The 23,374-nt window shown below is 36.9% G+C and overlaps 1 protein-coding gene across 1 annotated transcript in view; it reads right to left on the bottom strand.

Annotated features, from left to right (window-relative positions):
* The window catches only part of ZNHIT6 (zinc finger HIT-type containing 6), a 47,871-nt gene extending 36,133 nt beyond the window's left edge, over positions 1 to 11,738 (bottom strand). The window contains exons 1-5 of the mRNA XM_003784183.3: positions 10,987 to 11,738; positions 9,044 to 9,109; positions 8,851 to 8,957; positions 8,677 to 8,762; positions 7,388 to 7,491 (exon numbers count right to left, since the gene is read on the bottom strand). Of these exons, the coding sequence (XP_003784231.1) occupies positions 7,388 to 7,491; positions 8,677 to 8,762; positions 8,851 to 8,957; positions 9,044 to 9,109; positions 10,987 to 11,624 (1,001 nt within the window). The 5' untranslated portion in view covers positions 11,625 to 11,738. The remainder of the gene's footprint in view (positions 1 to 7,387; positions 7,492 to 8,676; positions 8,763 to 8,850; positions 8,958 to 9,043; positions 9,110 to 10,986) is intronic.
* Positions 11,739 to 23,374: the final 11,636 nt, after the last annotated feature.

Raw genomic sequence — 23,374 nt, 5'->3', positions numbered from 1 at the left:
ACAATGACACATTTCAAAACTATAAAGTAATCAGTATAATTGTGATTGATGTGTTACTTAGTTCAATGTATACATTTCTTTCTCTTTTTTTTTTTGGAGACAGAGCCTCAAGCTATCGACTTGGGTAGAGGGTGGTAGCATCACAGCTCACAGCAACCTCCAACTCCTGGGCTCAAGTGATTCTCCTCCCTCTGCCTCCCAAGTAGCTGGGACTACAGGCACCTGCCACAACGCCAGGCTATTTTTTGGTTGCAGCCGTCATTGTTGTTTGGCGGCCCGGGCTGGATTCGAACCCACCAGCTAACTTGTATGTGGCTGGCGTCTTAGCCTCTTGAGCCACAGGTGCCAAGCCTCAGTGTAAGCATTTCACATTGTATATCAAAGCAGTACATTGAACCCCATAAATGCATCAATGTACAAAGTTATGATTTAATAAAAAATAATTAAAAAATACTACACAGGCTAAACATCAGATTGATTAGATACAACTAAGGAAGATAAAAATAACTTGAGTCAGAATGTAGCAAAGACAAAGAAGAGATCAAGATAATTCATTAGAATTTTCCAGAACTGTCATATTTAGCACAAGAAATCCCAAGGAAGATAAATAAAAAGAAGTCATACCAAGTGACACATCATGATGAAACTGCAGAACAATAAAGCCATAAGTGAAGATTTTTAAAAGCAACTGAAGACAAAAAAGACTATAAACAACACTGTTTTCAAGAGTGGCAAAAGCAGCAAGATGACAGTGGAATAAATGAGTGGAGCACTAAAATGTCGGCTTAGGATACTTCACACGTAGATAAACTACCATTCCAAGGTAAGGGTGAGCCATATGATTCCATATGTCACACTCTGAGCAAGCAAAACACGTGTTGGGGGAAAAATAAAGCAAGTCTCTATGGAAGAGAGGAGTTAACTAGGAAAAACCTTTCTGGGGTGATGGTAATGTTCTATATAGTCACAGGCACTGAATTACACAGGTGTATGTATTTGTCAAAACTCAGCAAGGGTATAAGATTTGTGCATTTCATTGCCTGTAAACTTTACATTAAAATGCAAATAAATATTGAACTATAATTAATGATGCTTAAATATTCAGGGGCTAGTAGAGGGATTATCTGTATTTACTCTGAAAGGCACCAAATAAAATATAAGATGAGTTAATGGATGGATAGACATGTGATAAAGTAATTGCAGTAACATGCTAGTGACAGAATCGAAGTGGTGGGAATATGGGGCATTCACTGCAAAATTCTTTCAACTTTGCCTTCTGTTTCAAATCTTTCATAATAAAATATTAGTGAAAACTTTAAGTAGGCAAAACTAATCTATAAGATTGGAAGTCAGAGTTAACTTGAAAGGAGGCAGTAGAAGGTACTCCCATGAGGTGTTAGTGATGTTCTTTTTTTTGATCATTAATTATACACATTAATGATTTGTGTACCTTTGGATATGTATTGCATTGCCATTAAATTCTTTTTAGAAAGATGAAATAAAGACATTTTCAGACGAAAAACTAAACAACAAAAATCTTTATAAAACCCTCAATAAAGAAACTTTAAAAAGAGGGAGGATAAAATGATCTTAAAGAGGGAGGTCTGGAATTTTTTTCAAGGTGAACAAAAATGTGTAGGTAGATTATGTATATTTTCTTGATGACAAAAATAAGGAACAGATATAGAGTGTTAAGAGCTAGTAAACAGCAGAGATGGGATTTAAAACCATTGTATTTTGATTCCAAAAAAACAAAAACAAAATAAGCCCAGTTGATTAGGACAGGGACCAGAGCCATTTCTCCCACAGTTACATGCATGGAGACTACTGTGGAGAGTAATATATAATGTCCTTCAAGTTCAGGAAGAAGATACCAAGAATTATCTTAGAATGTCCTCAATACAGGCCAATGGCTTCAATCCAAATTCTATTACAACAAGAAACAATGGGATTCATGTATATGATTTTTCTTATCTAACACAGAGACACAAATATAAAATATTTTATGTATGGACATTTTTTCTGGCAATAAGACTCATACTTAAGTTCTCAAAGGGTTTCAGATCCAAAGAAAAACACTGAATTAAAGTAAGCTTTACCTCTTTCAACCAACTGTTTAAATGCCAACAATTTTTTTTCCCACTCAACATATCACAAATAGCATTCCGAGACAATACTTCTACATCTACTGGTTTTGTTTGTGGCTGCACAAAATCCCACTATATGAAGGTATCATCATTCCTTCAACTCAGTCCATACTGAAGGATACTTTAGGTTGTTTTTATACTTAAAAATAATGCTATAATAGATACACATGCACACATACTTCATTCAACTTTTATTAAGATGTCTGTAGGTTACATTTCTTGAGTATTTATCTGTAACATTTTAAGATGTATAACATTTTGAGAAATATATGTTTTATATAACAAAATATTTTAAGAAATATTGTGAAACTGTCATCTAAAATGACTATACCAATTTAACTTTCAAAAACAATGAAACAGAACAATGGACCAGTTAACTTTTACCTTAATTATATTAGGTTCTATAATATAGAATTATATAGAATATAATTAGATTCTATTAATACACGCGTATCAGTCATACATCATATAGGTAAAAATATCTTTTTAAGACCACCTACTTTTACCCTTTACCCCTTTTTCTAATTAGTTGCTAGTCTTTTTTCTTATTAATGCATAACCAGTCTTTGTCATATATGTTAAAGATTTTGAGGTCCAGTTTGTCTTTTGAGTTTCTTATGGCCTTATTTTTAAAATGTTATGTAGATTTACTGTTTTTTTTTTTTCCTTTATGGCTCCTGGATGGGATATTTCTTCTCTTCAAGATTATGAAAATATTCTAGTACTTTTTATTTCATTTTTAAGCTTTTGATCTACCTGGATGTTTCCTAGTAAAAGATCCAGCTTTCTCCCCCAAATGGCAAGCTGTCTCAATCCCATTTATTGAAAAAGTAATTATTTGTATTAATTTTAAATGCCACCAATCCTACACTGGTGAACCATACGTACTGTGTTTACTTTCTGTAACCTAAGTGAATTATAGATTTCTATGCGAACACCATAAAACTTTACTACAATTTCATAAATTTTAATGAGTCCAGCCTTATTACTCTTCTTTTTCAGGTTTTTCCTGGCACTTCTCCCACGTTCTTCAAAATGAACTTCAGTCATTTTGTCATGAACTCTCTTCCTTCTCAATAAATAAATGAGTGAATAACAAAAAAACCAAAATCCCCTTGATATTTTAATTAGGATCATATGAGATTTAAAGGTCATTTAAGAAATGTTATTTCTATAGTACTGAGTCCCTGAAGAACAAGGCATTTGTTTCCACTTATCAAATCTTTCAAGTCATTCAGTATAGTTTAAGTTTTCTTCATATAGATCTTTCATATTTCTTTCAATAGTTTTTTATTAGCACTAGATGAAAGTGAACATAAAGTTATAAACCCCATAAAGAGATTAGGTAAAGAAGTTACTTTACTGGTGAAAGAGCCACTATCTTAAAGTAGTTTGGGATCTGTTCTAAAGTAAGTAGGCAAGCCTACATTTCTTTATTAAGCTCCTCTATTTTTAATAGAGAATGTCAATCTTACTTTGGCTTAACTTATTCTTAACATATGCATCCCTGAACTTCTCTTCGTTCATGAAAGCTGTCCATTATGATGTTCTTACAAATTCACCAGTCCTCTAAAATTCATCTTCATTTAATACAGCGGTTCTCAATCTGTTCCTGTCGCGACCCAGAGAACTATACTAAAGGTTCGCAGGATTAGGAAGGTTGAGAACCACTGATTTAATACATTTTGACTTCATAGACTGATTAATGTTATACCTAACTATGACATCTGACTATCAGCGAAAATTATAGTTTTTTTCTTAGAAAAATTCACACATCATTTTGCATATAATTTTAGCAGATTTGCAGTCATACTGGTCAAAAGTTCCTCCCATAAAGGCTGCCTGGGCTAGAATGAAATTGTTCCTCTAAGGTATTGATTTCATCTGCTGCTATAGTTACCTGCTGAGAGTTCTACAGTGATAATTCCAGCTGTCACAGTAGCACATAAGTCACACTTCAGTGGGAGACATTTAAATTTAAAACTTTGAGGGGAAACAGTTTCAGACTTTCATAGGAAAGTTACAAAAACAGTGTAAAAAATTCTTGACTCAGATTCCTCAAAAGTTACCATTAACACATTTAAATTTCAAATAGCTTTGAACTGAATTTTTGACTATATTGTAGCTCAAGCTACTTAAATAAGCAAAGGATCAATTTAATACCTGCGGGGTATTAATAATAACCTCAGTACAAGATCAAAATCGCTTATCAATAATTCCAAAATCCCTAAGTCTCCAAAACGACAAGATTTTTCTTAATTCCTGTGGTGGCAAAACCAGACTGGGCCAGTTTACAGTCACAATGTATCCATTATAATGTGAACATGTACAGGTTTCTCTGCAGAAGTAGCATTATTGTTTGATTTTGCAGAGCTGTCCCAGACCCAGGAGGGGTGAATGTAAAACACAGTATGCATAGCATATTGCTAAGAATTTTAATCAATGGAATGTCATTGTTTTTTATTTACTATGTCCCAGTACTATTGTTCAGTTATTATTTCATTAAATTCTCTCAATAACCCAGTAAGTTAGATCTTGCTCAAGGTCATCTGTGTGTCAAATGGGAGGCAATAAGGAAATTCAAGTTTACCTGAGTCAAAGCTTTAACCAACTTTTGAAAGTTAGCTGAAAAAAGTACTGAAAACTAGTCTCTCAGAAATGGAATACTGGGGGCATGGTAGCTCAAAAAATTTCATATCCCCTTCTTCCTTCTGTCCAGAAAATATTGTAATCATCTAAAACTTTCGTCATTTTCATGTGAATGACTAATAAAATAAGTATCCTGAATAAGGTACTTTTAAATGTCTTTTTTTCTTTTTTTCCCCCTAAAGAGGAAGCACAGGACATCAGAATCCTGCTTGTATCATACATTACTGAGAAAAGATTGGAACTATAAATTCAGTAAGTATGTCTTCTGTATTTATCTAAATCAGTGGTTCTCAAAGAGGAGTAATTTGGCTTCTTCCAGTGGACATCTGGCAATGTCTAAACAAGAAATGAAAAAAATCTAACAACTCAGCCTCTAATAATTAAAGAGACAAGTAGTATTGTTTTGAGAAGGACAATCTGGGAGTTTCTCTTGAAAGTTTAAATGCATGTACTCTTTAATGCAGTAACTTCACTTTCTAGGAATTGATTTCATGGAAAAAGTCACATAAGCACACAAAACCATTTGTTCAATGATATTTGTTATGGCATTATTTGTAATAACTAAAGATTAGAAACAGGATAAACCAGAATATGGGGATAGTTAAATTAGTCAAAGTTGGAATATACTATTTAAAAATAATGAAGTAGCTTTCCATTAACAAGAAAAGAAGGTCAAAATATAATGCTAAATGGAAAATCTAGGTGCAAGAAAAAATTATGTACATATATTCACAAAAAATTAGTAATATTTAACTTGGGGAGAGAATGTTACTTTTTATAGTTTTAAGTATTTAATATTATTTTACTTTATTAAATGAAAGAAAGAACAAACAGAATTAGAAGGACACATGAAATGTTATCACAGGTCATCTCTAGATCGTAGAATTATTGGTGCTATGTCTCCTTTAAAACTTTTTATGATGTGGATGTATTATTTTTACAATAGCTACTATAAAATAACTCTTTCCTACATGCCAGTTACTGCCCAAGTGAATTAATAACACTAAAGCCCACAACTTTATATGATAACTATCATCAGCTCCATTTTACAGATGTGAAAGACACTAAGATATTGACTCTAACGCCTACTATGTAATATGTTGCTAATTTCCTTGTGGAAAAACACTAAAAATATAAGAAAATCAACTCCAAATCTCTATATGTTCATGAGTAAAAAGCTAATACAAGACGAGTCTGATTTGATATTTCAGAGACCTGGGGCGTTTCAAAGTAACAGAAAATATACATTTAATTACTAAACCTAGAGCACATTGAGTATAATATTCTTGAAAAAAATACACATACATTCACATACCCAGAGGCACAAAAATGTTAGACTTGAGGCTATATGTTTTATAGTACAAAGAACTAACCTCTGATGACGATCATTCTGAATGATTTCATCATACAAAAAGGAACACATTTTATATCTGAGAAGGTACAAACTATTAGTCATCCTAAACTTCAAACAAATTATTTCAATTTCTACAAACGTCTACAAATGCACAAAGGAATCATCTCATATTTGATAAATGCAAGACATTACTTTTGGAAGTCAATCAGGAAGAAAGAAAATCATTTTTATAAATATTCGTCTTGAAACAAAATTATGTAACAGTCTCAAAAAGGTGAAAAGTTTTATTAGAATAATGATAGACAATTATAATGGCTCTGTCTTTTCAATTTATGTGAAATAGTAAAACTGGAAAGAACCTCAGAATCTGCCCACCTCAACTTCCACACCACACAGATGAGGCCCAGAGAAAAAGAGGTGAAGAGGGAAGGACTTTCTCAGGTTTTTTACTCTACATCCAAAATCTTGACCTCTAAAAGACAGAGTCCAATAATTTAGCTGGCTACTTAAATTACTTTTGGACCCTGATTTCCTCTGTTCTAGGGGCCTTTTCAACACTTTCAGAGAAGCGCAAATTAATCTTGTCCTATCAACACTCAAACATTCACCATTAGAGTAAATGATTTCTAAGTCCCCTTCTTCCTCATTGCCAGATTTTAAAGGAAATAGTATTTGCAATCTCAATGTAGAAAGAATTATAAAAGAGCTGCTCTAATTAAAACAGTAGAAGGCTCCTACTTTTTTGACTCATTGTTTTGTCCTTAAAGCCCCTGAAATACTTTCATGGTTTCTTAAGTCTCAAAGAAACAGTTTATTTCCAAAGTATGAGAGTGGTACTAGGGCATTGCTACTGAAAATATGCTTCAGAAATAATCAGCACCACTGGGGAGCTTGTTAGAAAGGCACAATATCAAACTCCAACCCAGACCTACTGAAAAATCAAAGCAAACACATTTAACAAGACCTCTAGATGATTCATATACACATTAATGTTTGAGAAGCTTCTCAAAGGATTAATCTCGATATCTCTCTCTCTCTCTCTCACACACATACACTTCAAGCCCAAAGTTTTATTAGAGTCACATGACATAACTACTGCAGTTAGCTTGTCATGCACCAATAACAGATAGTTCACGTATCACACTTTGGGTAGCAATGCTCCATAGCAAACCACCCCTTAAAAGATGTACCTGATCAAATGAGAACACAAAATATTAAAAAGAAGTTTGCAACTTACTTCTTATCGAAAAATGTTGAATTCTCTTTCCTCTTTGTGAATCCATTAGGTAGAAGTTTTAAGTTAATACCTTGCCTTCGTGCACGATTTTTCATAAAGTACATCTAACAAAAAAAATCCCCACAAATTAATATACAGTATTTCTACTTTATGATTTTGTTTATATATATATATACACACACACACACACTTTTTTTTTTTTCTTTAGAGACAGCGTCTTACTTTGTAGCCCTCAGTAGAGTACCGTGGTATCACAGCTCACAGCTTCCAGCTCTCGGGCTTAGGTGAGTCTCTTGCCTCAGCCTTTCAAGTAGCTGGGACTACAGGTACCTGCCACAACACCCAGCTATTTTTTTCTTGCAGTTTGGCTGGGGCCAGGTTCAAACCTGCCACCCTCAGTATATGGGGCCAGTGCCCTACCCACCGAGCCACAGGCACCACCCCCCTTTATGATTTTTAATATGCATGCTATTATTTCACAATTTAAAACATTTTAAAAGTAATTTATCTTTAAGTAGATTTTAATTATGCTTAATTAAGCTAGAGGAAAAATAAGTTGATACATGATAATATTCTTCCAAGTATGTGTAATATCATGTCTATGCCAGAAATATCAATAAAATGAAAGGTTTAAAAGATATTAAAATCTTGCAATTCCAATACTAAAATGGTCTTTGTAAAAGGAACATAATTCCACGTAATATGATACTATTACTGAACAATGCCAATTGCAAACTATTTCAAATAGGTAAGCTTTAATTTTGTATAGTGTGCTTAAGGAATGATAATGGATGCAGAGTATGAAAATTAAGCACATTAGAACATCAAGTCTCTTCAGTCACTCTGTCCCTCTTTTAATTCCTGACACATACTCACCTTGTTCCTCACTCAGGTCTTTCCTCTACTGGAATAATCTTCCTCCAAATGTTCCCACGACAACCTCCTTCCTATCATTCAGGTCACTGTTTAAATATCACCTCTAAGAGAAGCTTCTCCTGACCATTGTTATTGAAAATAGTACCCTAATAACCTCCTTCCAACAAACACCATTTTCATTCCTGTTACTCTCCTGAGCCTTCTTTATTTCCTACATGCACTTAATTCTATTTGAAATTACAATAGTATCTCATTTCCTGTCTCTCACACTAATACAAGCTCCATGAGGCAAAAGACTTTGTTTTGATCACTGCCATATTCCTAGTAACCGAAATAGCCAGTATTATGGTAGCATGAATCTTACTGATTGAAAGGAATTCTAATTGTGAGGGGTTAGGGAAAAAAATACTTACATGTTTATTGCTCATTGGTCTTTTCAAGAAAGCATCTCTAGAAATATGGTCTGCTGTTCTTGCCACATCTTCCAAAAATCTATAATCTAAAAATTTCAAAATAACAAAATAAACATTATAATGACATATACAATGGCCAGGAAGCATCAATCTGCTATGCATAAAATGGCTTACCACTCAGGAGATTCATTTCAGTAAACTGATGAATGGAAACATAGGCAGTTTTATCTCGGACTCCATTACATGTCAGTTCTGTTTTGTGTTTCTTGACACAAGGCAAACTAAAGGAATAAAAAGGAAGCGCTTGTATGTTTTATGGTTAAAAAGGTACAGATATAGGTAATAAGGCAGGAGGTGACATACATACCTGCAGGAATATCGCATGCAACGTGGACATCTGTACTTGGCTTCTTCTGTGCCACAAGTTTCACACCTACAAAAGCCCATTTACGATTTATCATGTTATCAAATATTAATTCTACTCATCTGTTTATTAACTCTGAATACTGATTCAATTACTTGTCACGATTTATAAACAGTCATAGGGAATAAAATATACACAATTATACAGTGGATGGGATTAAGTATTTCTTTGAGGAAGGAGACAACACATTCTATTCAAAAAAGACAACAGCCTTTTATTTTTTACATGCATTATGCCATGAATTCACAGAGAATAGGTTCCAGCAGCTCAGTGTACTTTCCACTGACCCTCACAATGTGTGTTACACCTATTATGCCATGGGGAATAGGATCCAGCACCTCAAGCCCCTTCCCATTGGCTCTCACAAAGTGGGCTTCAAAGTGGGCTTCTCTGGGTGGAGCAGGCTGGGGCTTCACTTGAACCCAGGTACCTTTCTCTTTGACTTCCTTCTTTTTCTGATCATTTTCCTTCACACATTACAAAAAGCTACCCTGGCTACTTGGAGTGCTTAATATGCTCAATTACAAACATTAATCCTCTTGGCAAATCTTGCCCTTAACTTGTTTGTTACAACAATGCCAACAACATGCTGGGTAACACTGTTGATTCTTTCGGTTTTGCCATGGTCACATCTATGTGGCATGCCTTTTTGAACAATACCCATTCCTTTGATGTCTATATCACCTTTCTTGTAGACTTGCATTTATGTGGCCAAAGGAACAACTCCATGTTTTCTAAAAGGCCTAGAGAAGATGTATATCAAGCGACTCTCCTCTCTCCCGTTGAGTTCATCATTTTGGTCAATTACTAGAAGATGGCATCTTTGGCAAAAGCTAAGTTTTTTTTTTTTTAAGAATATGTAAATAACTGATAAAGTATTTGGCAGATGTCAAACATCATTTGAAAATTCTTCTTTGGGAAACTGTCTCCAAATAACAACTACATTTATAATGGTGTTACTGGTATGTAACTGAAGAAAACATGTACTAAATTTTAAAAGACTCTTCTCACTTTTAACTTCTTTTTCTACTATAATCAGAGAACGAGGTTATTCACTGATATTTTAACTTGTAATTCCTGGCAATTTGGTAATGACTGTGTGATTGTATGTGTTGCCCAATCCATGAGTTATGTTTAGATATTTTAAAAGTGTGTATATACACCAGAAAACAGAATATAAGATCCAATCAAATTTAAAGACTAGCAGTAGCACCTTTTACCATCAACTCCACACCTAATCTGGAATAGGTTTTTTAATCCAGAAATGCTTTTATCCATCTGTCTAGAAATGCTTTTATCCATCTGTCTTCAAACGTTCTTCTAGGATTTGGAACAACCAGACTATAGCTATATCTATTTGGCTCACTGTTCAGTAGTATTCCCAAGAATCTCACCACTTTTTATTTCCTTTGTTGTCACATGATTGATCACACACTAAGGAAATTAAATCAAAAGCAATAAATATTCATAGTACCCATACAGAAGCTAGATAATTTAGAAATGTGAAGTATGTTTCTAATTGGCTTTGTCATTGTTGGTTTTGTTAGACTTTTTCTTGTCTCTAACCTCTCTCAAAGGAATACTGAGTCAAAAGTCAAGCCAGATCATGTTCCAAAGGACATTATGGTCCCCAGAAACTTTGCTTTCCTAACTTGACCATTACCCATTGCACACCATAAACTTCATGTATTTTCACAGTCATTTGTCACCACCTAACAACACCTTCCCCTTCCCAACCCTGCCAACCACCACCATTCGGACTCCAGAAACCCAAACTTATGCTTATTTTTCATTATTCCCCTTTCTGCTGACAGTGTTGTTTCCTTCACTTTAGACAGGAGGACATCACAGTTTTATTCCGCCAACTGGATTTCTCCCTGTCTTACCTTGACATGGCCAGTTTTCGCTTGCAGCCCACTGGGTGATTTATCTGAGGCTCTTCTTTCACCTTTGTATCATCCATCACTTCCTCCTTTAAGTAATCTTTCTCTTCTTTTACAAACATTCCATCCATCATCTCCTCTTTTTTAATGCTCTGACCAAGGAACATCTCTTCCTGTTCTATTTTCAAGTTATCCTCCTGCTCCTCCTTCACTTCTAGCCAGTCCATTACCTCTTCCTTCACCTTCACCTTCTCTTCCTTTACGTCAGGTTCATCCAGCTTCTCTTCTTTTACCACCAAACTACTCTCCATCTCCTGCTTCACCTCCAATATGCCTGCCTTCTCTTCCTTCACCTCAGGCCTATCCTCTACCTCCTGCTTTACCCACTGGCCATCCAACGTGTCTTCTATTTCCGGCCAGTCCATAACTTCTTGCTTCACAACCGTTAAGTCCACTCCCATCTCTACGTTTTGTCCACTTCCTAACCCTGCCAGGCCATCCCCCTCCTCTCCGGCCTTGGCCTCCTCCATCCCTAAGTCCCAGTCCCCCTCCCCACCCGACTTAGGATGTAACCGCGCCCCCTCAGCTACACTCTGGAAACTACCCCCTGACGTCCCTTCACTTTCAGCAGCAAACTCCATCAACTCACCACCCTTGACCTCTGCTCCCACTTCAATTTTTCAGCGTGGCTGATCCACGCCTACAGGAAGAATTACTGGCCAGAACAGCAACAGCAGCCCACGTGTGAAGGCGAGAAAGGTTAAGCCCCGAACTCCTGCCAGGCACTGTCGCCCGGATCGCCGTAAAGCAACGATTTCACGGCTCGCCACTTCACGACTTGCAGTGCTCTTTACGGCTCTTGCGGCGGTCCCGCCCAGACCCGGAGAGGACTTGCGTTAGGCCACGCCCACTGCAGCCTGCGCCCTTGGGAGGGGTTTCGCCCCTTTTTCTTAGGGGACTCGTCCTCTGCAGCGCCCTGGGCTGCCCTCCACGCTCTACGCCCTGTAGAGACTGCAGGAGCCCTGCCCAGGGAAGAGAAGCAGAACCCTACACTCTTGAAATGGGACTACCCACTCTGAGCTGTATTAACAAATTAACAATTAAATCTAATCTTGTATGAAAATGGAGGACACACCTCCCCAAAGCTTCAGCTTTTTTAAACTAGGGATGATGGTATTACAAATGTAGTGTTATTATGAAGATGACCGGAAATCATGCGTGGGACTCAACTAGCAGCAGCTGATGCAAACTTAATACAGGGTGGCTTATTATTACCCGGAATCATGATAGGTTTCAGGCAGGAAAGAGGGCGTTAAGTTATATTCTTTCAACTCTTTTGTCAGTAAGAGACTGCATCAGCCTGTTCTCCATTCTCAATATGCCACACGACTTTTCAAGAGGACGTTTTATATATAGTCATGAAGGCTATGTTAACCGGTTGGATGAAAGTATTTCAAATTGTATATAGCATCAGCACTCTCTACCCCATGATAGTGTTAATGTACACAGATATGATTTAATAAAAAAAACACACAATTTACAAACCTAGAAAGGAACTTTTATTTCTTACAGGTTATAGCTTGCAAGGTGGCCATTTTGACTGATTTAGAAGCATATCCTCTGCCCTAGCTGGCAAACAGTTTCCTTGAAGGAAAAGGGGGTGGAACAGGAATTTATGCCGAACAAATTGGCCTATTCAATGGGCCATAGGAAGATCTATGATTTTTCATGAAAGGGAGACAGACATGTGTGATAAGCAAATATGCATGTTACTCATGACCCATGTTCACTTTGGGGTGGAGAATGAACATTTAAATGTATTATAATTAGGCCCTATTAAGTCAAAAGGTGAAGCAGGCATATGGGGCACTCAAGCAGGCAGCCTCTGTAAAACAAGCCAGAACCAGTCCATGATCAGTGGTTCTTCTTATGAGAAGAAAGTTTTGAGAAGCCAGTCTCTTGTCCAATCAAAGCTGTTGTTAGACTAGGGTCAGATAGTCAGCCTCCATCAGTGGGTGAGCTGCAATTGTTTTAATATTGCTTATCTTGATGCTAGTGCTTCTTTAGCTGCTAGAGCAGCAGTTCTCAACCTGTGGGTTGTGACCCCTTTGGACTGTATTAAAGGTTTGCGGCATTAGGAAGATTGAAGAACCACTGTGCTAGAGAAAAAGAAAAGCCTTGTGGCAGTAAGAATACAGTTTATTCTTGTGTAGAGTTGCATGACCTACCTCTTGCCCTCATGGGCTTAGGTACTTTATTGCCACAAGAGTCTCTTCTGCAAGTCTCATGATTTCTATTTTAATATTAATGCTGGTCAATTGTGTCTGAACTGCAGGAAGGAGAAGGTGTGAGGTGAGCCCAGCCTCCCTCCCATTGTGGCTGAGAGGGCAGTTTTTAAGGTTTCTTTAGGGTGCCCTTGGCCAAAAGGCAGACTGTTTAATTGGTTGGCGGGCTTAGGATTTATTTTTACTAATATACTATATTAGTAAATATTATATGTCTATATTTAGTCCCCTGTTTAAGGACTTGGCCAAAAGTCAATCCTAGGAATGGATCTAAACACTTGCACACACACATACGCACACATACACTCAAACAAAAACCAAAATTACCCTTGCATCTGTTTCAGCTACTTTTAAAATTATTACTGGCCAAGCATGGGGACTCATGCCGTAATCCTAGCACTCCAGCCAAGGCAGGAGGAGTGCTTGAGCTTAGGAGACCAGTCTGAGCAAGATCAAGACCCCATCTCTCACAAAAATAAATAAATAAATAAATAAATAAGCCAGACACTGTAGTTGTGGAGGGTGCCTATATTCCCAGCTATTTGGGAGGCTAAGGCAGGAGGATCACTTGAACCCAGAGTTTGAGGTTGCTGTAAGGTAGGCTGATGCCACAGCACTCTAGCCTGAGCAACAGAGGGTGACTTTGTCTCAAAAAAAGAAAGAAAGAAAGAAAGAAATTATTATTGTTATATGCTGGGCATTAAACACTTACTTAATCTTCACATAACGTCTTGTGAGATATATATTTCCTTTGCTGTCTGAGAAGACTTCAAAGAAATGGCTTCTTAGGGAGGGTTACTTTATGTCAACTTAGAGGCTGTTAGCTTGCAGGGAATTCAGCTGTCACTCATTCACATATTGGCCTGGGAATGGGAATTTTAAATGGGTGAACATAGTGAGGAAGAGGCACTTAGACTGAACAATGCTGAAAGGAACACTGAAGTAAGTTTGGAGAGAAGTAGACTCCACTTATGGGTTGTAAGCAGGTAGCTTCCTAAAGAATCATATGGACAATCTCTTTTGGAGGTGATTAGAGGTGCTCGTTGTCCCAGGAATCACCAGAACCTGACTGGATCTTTAAGTAGTGGACTTTTACAGTAGGAAAAGGGGCTAAATGACAGAAAGAATCCATGTTGTTTGTTCCTTTTTATATCAATAGGTTGTTCCTTTTTATTGCTTAATAATATTCCGTCACATGGATATAACAATTCGTTCATTCAAGTACCAGTCGAGGGGCATTTGAATTGTTTTCAGGTTGGCCTGATAAGAATCATTCTGCTTCCACATTCATGTATAATCCTTCTTGTGGACGCATTTTCATTTACCTTGAGTAGATCCGTAGGGGTGAAATTGCTGTGTAGTATGGTAGGTTTATGTTTAATTTTTAAGAAATGGCAAAAGTGTTTTGCTATGACATTTTACATTCCCCTGGTCAAGAGTTCCAGTTTCTCTACTTCGCTGCCAGTACGTGGTAATGTCCGGTTTGGGATTGTAAGTGTGGGTGATTTGTCATTGTGAATTTAATTTGCATTACCTTAAGGACTAATGATGTTCAGCATCTTTTCATGAGCTCATGACTATTTGTATATTTTCCTGTTTTTCTATCGATGTTTACTTGGTCTGCTATGCTTCTCATGGCCAACCAATGATTTTGATGAACAATTTGATAAACTTTTTGCCATGTTTTTGTCAGCTTTGTTCACTACCAGCTGCCCTGACCTCTGTTCACCAGTGACACTTTGGCTCCCCTCAGGACACATTTCATTCATTTGTACACTGCCATTTTCTTCATGGCATTAGCTGCATAAACTTGGAATAATTTCACTCTAACTCTTGCCAAGTTTAACAAGAAATTTCATGTTTATTCATACCCAGAACCAACATGTGGTTTATTCCCCGATTTCTTATTTCTGTGCATCAACCTTAGAACCCAAGCTCAGGAAATGAATGCAAACTTCTGGGCAACAGAAATGGACTAGGCTAATTAAGTACAGCTGGAGTCGATTAAGTCTGATGAGAAAAGAGGGAGAAAGGTTGACAGATGAGCAAAGACGGATCCTCAAAGTCTCATAGGTCTTGAACAGAAGCTTGCATTTGTATAAAGGTATTCTTCTTCTTCTTTTTTTTTTTTTAAGACAGATTCTCACTCTGTCATCCTGAGTAGAGTGCCATGGCATCATCATAGTTCACAGCAACCTCAAATTCTTGGGCTTAAGCAATCCTCTTGCCTGAGCCTCCTGAGCCGCTGGGACACAGGAGCCCACCCCCCACTCAGCTAGTCTTATCTATTTTTAGTAGCAACAGGATCTCACTACTGCTTAGGCTGTTCCCAAACTCCTGAGCTCAAGCAATCCACTCTCCTCAGCCTCCCAAAGTGCTAGGAATACAGGTGTGAACCACCGTTTCCTGCCCAAAGTTTTTTTGTTTTTTTTTTTTTTTTTTAATTATAGGAAGACTTAAAAGAAAAAGACATATATTATTTTTCTGTGGTATATTTAATGTTGTAGGAAGTATTTGGCTACATGAATTATTTTAACTGAATATTTCATATAGGATCTTGGCATTTTTGTTATGAGTTAAATGACTTAACCTGTTTTATAAGTTAAAAATGTTCAAGTGAAAAAATTAAGTATGATATCAATAAAGTTCATTGTTTTACTTAAGGTAAATAAAAAGTCCAAATAAAGTTTTTATTTCCTCATAGTTGAGAGAGATCCTTATCCTGTCACGAAGAATGTCTTTTTCATAAAACTGGGTTTCCACGGTTTGCTTCAAGAAGTTAGAAGTTCTCTTGCATTCCAACTACAAGTTTGTCCTGAACTAGCTACCTAATAAAATTATGTTTAATGGGTTGTTAGTGAAATTATTTTTGGTATTTGTGCACAGTCCTAGAATTGTATTGCTAGGGACAGCCAAGATGATAGCTCAGATTCCCCATCAGCTGCTTCTCCAACTTGGCTTGAAACCTTTCCAGGCCTCTGAATCCAAAGCACACAGATTGCATAATTGTGTACCCAGGCTGAGGTGACAACGACTTCACCATGCCTATCAGAGCCAATTAACTATGTAGGTCACGAGGAAAAAGTGACACTGTAACAAGGCAGAGCAGTATACACTGAAAGCTTAGTCCACACTTATTTTTGACACTATAAAAACTGCTGGTCCTGGGCGGAAAGGCCAAACGTCCACATTTTGGTTGTGACGTGAGGTCTGGCCAAGTGCTTGCTGCCGGACACCGCATTCCCTCTGCTCAGGTGGTTCCTGGGCTCCTAGCAGCATTCCTTGTCTTTGTGTATTGCAAAGTCATCCAACAAGCAAACAAATAAAACCTTTTTGCTTCCTATGGAAAGAACCATGTTTGTGTTTTGTTTAAAGCATGAAGAGGGGCAGATCTAGGTTTTGTGAAGCCTGAAGCTCATACTATTCAGGGTCTTCTGTATAAAAAGAACTAAAAGTTATTGTACTTCTGCAAACTTTACAAACATAGATGCCCATGTGAATGCATTGTGAAGGCCACTTCAGGGCCCTAAAGCTCATTAAATGTATTATCTTCACAGTAACTCTGCCTCTATCTAAAGCAGGGATATGCAATTTCCAGCTGCTTGCTGCATATTGATTTTGTGAGGGCTTTTTTTGCTTATCTGTGGGGTCAGATATCATGAAAGTATGCATGGACCTTATTTTGCTAATCGGGTTTCATTGATATTCGTGTATTTAATGTGTGGCCCAAGACGAGTCTTATTCATCCAATGTGAGGTAGAGAAAAATAATTATAAAGCATATTTGATGTGATTTTTAAATTTGCTGTGCCTTTTAGATTTTAATGTGTGCAGCTTTTTACAGTGTAATTTGTGAATTTACACATTGTACTTTTTTTTTGTTTGAGACAGAGTCTCATTTTGTCACCCTGGGTAGAGTGCCATGGTGTCACAGCTCATAGTAACCTCAAACTCTTGGGCTCAAGCAATTCTCTTACCTCAACCCCCCAAGTGGCTGGGACTACAGTCGCCTGCCACAATGCCCAGCTATTTTTAAAGACGAGGTCTAGCTCTGACTCAGGCTGATCTCAAACTTGTGAGCTCAGGCAATCTACCCACCCTGGTCTCCCAGAGTGCTGGGATTATAGGCGTGAGCCACTGCGCCTGGCCTACACATTGTACTTTTGATGAATGCGTACCTGTCTATGTGTATAATAAGTGTTTGGGCTTGGATATTTGTGCTGTTATCATATGAGAATTAATATAACACAAGAAACCATAGGTAAAAAAATGTTGGACTGGGAGGGTATAGAAACAGAGAGCCTTTTAGACCTGAGCTCAACAAACCCCAGACAGGATAAATATGAACACAGAGGGATATCACAGACAAATCGTAGGAAGCCCCCCCAAAAAATAAAAATCTTGAAAGAATCAAGAGAAAAATGATGTATTACAAAGGGAGAGCAAAAATATAAATAATGGCTCACTTTTCATCACATACAATGGAGGCCAGAAGCCATTGAACTGACATATCCAAACTACTAAAAAAGTGCAACTAAGAAGTCTATGGCTAGAAAAATATCCTTCAAAAAATAAAGATGAAATAAAGACAAGAAAGAGGATATGTATCACCAGCTGACCTATGTTATGAGAAATGATAAAGGGGAATGACTCCACCTGGCAACTTGTGCCTACAGAAAAAAATATATTTATATACTTAAATTTTTTTCTTCATAATTAAATATATGTACATGTTTAAAGCCAAAATAACCCTGTATTGTAGGATTTATAATATATACAGATAGACTCTATATGACAACAGCAGCACAAAGAATGGGGGGATTAGGTGGAAGTAGACTGTTGCAAGACATGAGGTTCAAGTACACTATTCTACCTGACGTAATTCAGTATTAGCTCTGGGTAGATCGTGATAAATTAGAGCTATTGTAACATCAATAGTATTCACTACAAAATGACATAAAGGGCAGATATCATTCCCCCTTTTTACAGGTCAGGAAATTTCTGCTTCTAGTTTTGATGATGACGCTCATATCAGATTGAACCACTTGCTAAAAACAACTATAACATCTGGACAAATATAAAAAATAGCTGTTTGACAGCATCAAGGATGATCCAAAGCAACCAGGGCTAGAAGATTAGTAAAGAAGGAAGAAATACGTTGAAGTAAACTGGACCTGCTCCAGCACTTTTTCCCTGGGGGAAATTGCTGAGCAGAAAGAGTCCGAGAGCTTTTGGCTGTCTTTAAGACAGGCGGAGAGGTGAGGGAATGGGGAGAGGACAGCAATGGCATGTGGAGTTCAAGGGGAACAAAGGAATACAGGATCCCTATAACCACCCTCGGCTTCGAGTTGTGAAACCTGAAGGGGCTACTCCCTAAGAGGAATGGAAAAATAGAACTACATCAGGTCCCCTAAAAGCCTAAAGCAGTGGTTCTCAACCTTCCTAATGCTGCCATGTATTTTCATTGTTACAAAGGGGTCATGACCCACAGATTGAGAACTGCTGGCCTAAAGTCTACTCTTGAACCATCTCAATAATTTATTGGCTCCAACTACTTGCCAAAAGGAGATTAAATCCTCTTGGGAAGGAGTATCACTCAGAGTTTCTGCAATTTTTTCCATATAATATCTCATATTTATTTAAAATTTGTTAAATATGTTAGGAGACAACCATCAAATGACTGGAAACTAAAACTCTACAAAATGGACAATATAAATAAGCTTTAGGACATGTAGACATTGCAATGCTGAGATACAGACTTTTATTTTTATTTTATTTTATTTTTTTGAGACAGAGCCTCAAGCTGTCCCCCTGGGTAGGGTGCCGTGGCATCACAGCTCACAGCAACCTCCAACTCCTGGGCTCAAGCGAGTCTCCTGCCTCAGCTTCCCAAGTAGCTGGGACCACAGGTGCCCGCCACAACGCCTGGCAATTTTTTTTGTTGTTGTTGTTGCAGCTGTCATTGTTGTTTGGCAAGCCCGGGCTAGATTCGAACCTGCCACCTTAGGTGTATGTGGCTGGTGCCTTAGCCACTTGAGCCACAGGCACCAAGCCGAGATACAGACTTTTAGTCAGCTGTGATCATTATGCTTGGCAAGTGATAAGTAAGATGGAAGATTTCCATAAAAGATGACATGAAAACATCAGAATTGAAAAATTACAATTTCTAAAATTAAGAACTCAAAAGTGGGGTTAGCAGCATAATAGACATAGCAAAAATAGAGTTAGTGAACTGAAAGATAAATCAGTAACAAAAACAAAAAGGTAAACTAAAGCATAAAGAGCCCAAACATGAAAAGTACAGAGAAGAACATCACAGGGGTCTGCGGCAAAGCCATATGTCCAAAGTACACGCATAGACATCCTGGAGGCAGAGAACAACAGAGTTGGCACTAATAATATTGGAAGAAACTCTGGGCCAAAATTTTATGAAGTGTACCTAAGAGATTAAGTCATAGATTCAAAAAGCTCTTTGAATCCCAAGCAAATAATTACATAGAAATCTACCCTAAGCACATAGTGGTAAAACTATTAAAAATCAGAAACAAATCTTCAAAGAAAGAAGGCCTAATACCCTCAAATGAGCAAAAATAAATTGTAAAGTTGATATTTCTACAGAAATTATGAAAATTAGAGGACAACAGAATAACACCTTTAAAAGAAAATAAATGACAACCAGCAATACTATATCCAGTGACAATGTCCTATAAAGGGAAGAATTTTCAGACAAACAAAATTGAGATCAGACCTTTCACTGGAAGGTCCACATTAAAAGTATTTAAAGGGATTCCCCAGCAGAAGGCAGTTTAGACCAGATGAAAGCATTATACATGTACATAATCAAGAAAGAAAAGCATAGATGGGGGGGGGGGTTAAAGACACCCAAACTATAGGCAACAAAAGCAAAAAATAGACAAATGGAAATTTATCAAGCTAAAAAGCTACTTATAGCAAAGGAAACAAACAACAAAGCAAAGAGACAATGCACAGAGTGGGAGAAAATATTTGCCAATGATCCATTCAAGAAAGAAAGAATTAATAATTAGAATAACAAAAGGACTCAACTCTATAACTATGAATCTAAAAAACAGTAATCTGATTAAAACATGGGCAATTGTACAGTAGAAAAGTATACTTAATAATTTTTTGTAGATTTCAAAATGGGTAGAAGAGTTGTAATGTTCCTAATACAAAGAAAAGATAAATACTTGATAGATATCCCAATTACCTGATTTTACCATTACACATTGTATACATGTATCAGAATATTACATGTACCCCCAACATATGTACAACTATTATTTATCAATAAAATATATTAAAAATTTTAGGTACACACAAGCACAAATAGGTATAGAAAACTAAATGAACATTGTCAGTTTAAAATATTAATAAATAATATGATAATACCCTAGAGGGTATTACATATATGCCAATAAAAATACATATGAATAAAGCCCCCAAATATCAAGAGAGATAAGTGGAATTTAAGTAACGCACATCCTTGCATTTTCTAAAAAGTGGAAGAGTCCTAATTTACATAACCTCTACAAAGTCAAGGATGCTTAATGTTGTCTCTAGTATAGCCTCTAAAAGAAAATAAAAATAATGTATAATAGCTAAAAGAGGATAAATGGAATAACAAAAATATTTCAACAATCCAGAGGACAGCATGAAAGGGGGAAAAGGAAACAAATTAGGGACAAACACAAAATAATGGTAAGATGGGTTTGAATGCAAATATAGAAGTAATTACATTCAATGTAAACAGGTTAGATAATTAAAGGTCTAAAATTGGATCAAAGGGTCAAAATGAATTAAAAATAAAAGCACAGGGCCAGGTGTGGTGGCTCACACCTGTAATCCTAACACTCTGGGAGGCTGAAGTGGGTGGATTGTTTGAGCTCAGGAGTTTGAGGCCAGCCTGCACAAGAGTGAGATTCTGTCTCTACTAAAAATAGGAAAATTATGGGTGACGTCTGTGGCTCAAGGAGTAGGGCGCCAGTCCCATATACCAGAGGTGGAGGGTTCAAACCCAGCCCTGGCCAAAAACTGCAAAAAAATGAAAAAAAAAAATAGGAAAATTAGCTGGGCATGGTGGCACATACCTGTAGTCCCTGCTACTAAAGAAACTGAGGCAAGAGATGGCTTGAACCCAAGAATTTGAGGTTGCCGTGAGCTCTGATGCTACAGCACTCTAGCTTGGGTGATAGAGTGAGACTCTGTCTCAAAAAATATAAATAAATAAAAGTACAACCACATGCTGCTTACAAGGGATGTGACTAAATAAAAGCATGAAGACAGGTTAAGAATAAAAAGATGCACAGAGATACCATGAAGACACTAACCAAAAGAAAGTGGTATGTTAATAATAGACAATAAGACATTAAGACAATAAGCAGTTCTAGAGAAAAATGGAATCTTCCATAATGATAAGGTAATCAATAACAGGATGATATAACCAGGGGTACGCTGGAGCCAACTTGAAGCAGCCCATTAGAGCCACTGTGTGCACCTCTTCCTGTTTCTATGTTCAGTAATAACACATCTGTAGCTTGAAATTGGCCATGGGATGTGCATTTACACCATGGAAATGGGAAAATACCACAGATCAGAGATTGTGTCTTTCTTCTCTCTTGGAAAACTGGCTGTTGAACATTTACCAGCACACCAAGAGATATACCAGTTATCGATTTAAATGCAGCTAATTATGTGTATAAAGCCAAAAAGTGGGCGCCAAAAGGAGAAGCAGCTAAATATCTAATCACAGTTGGAGATTTTAACACATTTCTACGATGCAATACAAACAAACAAAAACTCCTTACCAATATTGATCGAGGAATATCTGTATATATGTAATATCTATGTATCTAAGTCAATATATACAAGAAACGGAGAATTAACAACATATCCAGGTATCCCAATCAAACAAGTTGGAGGGTTGGCACTAAATTCAAATTTTCCACCTGTAAGTTCAATATTCTTTCTGCTATGGTTTTATATTATAGGAAAGACCTGTGATATTTACCTTATCATGACCTCTGTAACTTCTACACTAATATAGAAAAATGGGGGAGAGAAGCAAGGCACATTTCTTAATTATATACACATATATATACTGGTGCACTTTAGAGAGTCTTTTATATATATTACATAAAAATCCATATTGACAGGATAAAGTATGATGATAGCACGGCTTTAAAACAGATGAATAATTCTATGATTAGCACCACTTTTTTTGGCGATGACACTCATGGAATACTCTTTAATGATGATGACGATGGTGGTGGTGATGAAGAAAGGAGTAGCAGTGGCTATTTGTGGAGTCATTACTTTGTTTCATTTACTGTTCCTGAGCATTTTCTCATGTAAATTTATTGAATCCACTCAATGACCAAATGAAATAAATACTTTTCTTAGCCCCTTTTACAGTGAAGAAAGTGAGCAAATAAAGTTTTAATAATACACCCCCAAAACACAGCTGATCCTCAGAGTACTCTTAACTATTACACTGCTTATGATTAAGCTGATTAAAATTTGCTGTAAATACTTTTATTTCAAGAACACACTTAAGACATAAGGCAGGGTGTTTTTGTCCTTTACATATACAATATAATTCTTTTTCTTTTTTCTGAGACAGACTCTCATTTTGTTACCCTGGGTAGAGTGCCATGGCATCTAACTCTTGGGCTCAAGCAATCTTCTTGCCTCAGCCTCCCAAGTAGCTGAGACCACTGGCACCCACCACAACACCCAGCTAGTTTTTCTATTTTTAGTAGAGATGGGGTCTGGCTCTTGCTCGGGCTGGTCTCAAACTCATGAGCTCAGGCAATCCACCTGCTTCAGCCTCCCAGAGTGCTAGGATTACAGGCGTGAGCCACCACATCCAGCCTGTGATAAAATTCTTAAATGATCTTTGGAAAACTAATTTATGTGTCTGAACTAAGTAATTATTATTATTTGGGGGAGCAGAATATATACCATGTAGGCTAAAACTAGACTATAGGATATAATTTTTTAATTTAAAATCAACTTCTGTGCTCCTTTTTGAAAACATTTCTGTCTTCCCCTAAATGGGAAAAGACATCCTGTCCTAGCTCCACTTAA

The sequence above is a fragment of the Otolemur garnettii genome, unplaced genomic scaffold, assembly GCF_000181295.1.
Source record: "Otolemur garnettii isolate 467f Iridium unplaced genomic scaffold, OtoGar3 scaffold00010, whole genome shotgun sequence".
Classification (NCBI taxonomy): domain Eukaryota; kingdom Metazoa; phylum Chordata; class Mammalia; order Primates; family Galagidae; genus Otolemur; species Otolemur garnettii.
Note: the sequence above shows the minus strand (reverse complement) of the source record. Positions and strands in the feature narration are given on the sequence as shown.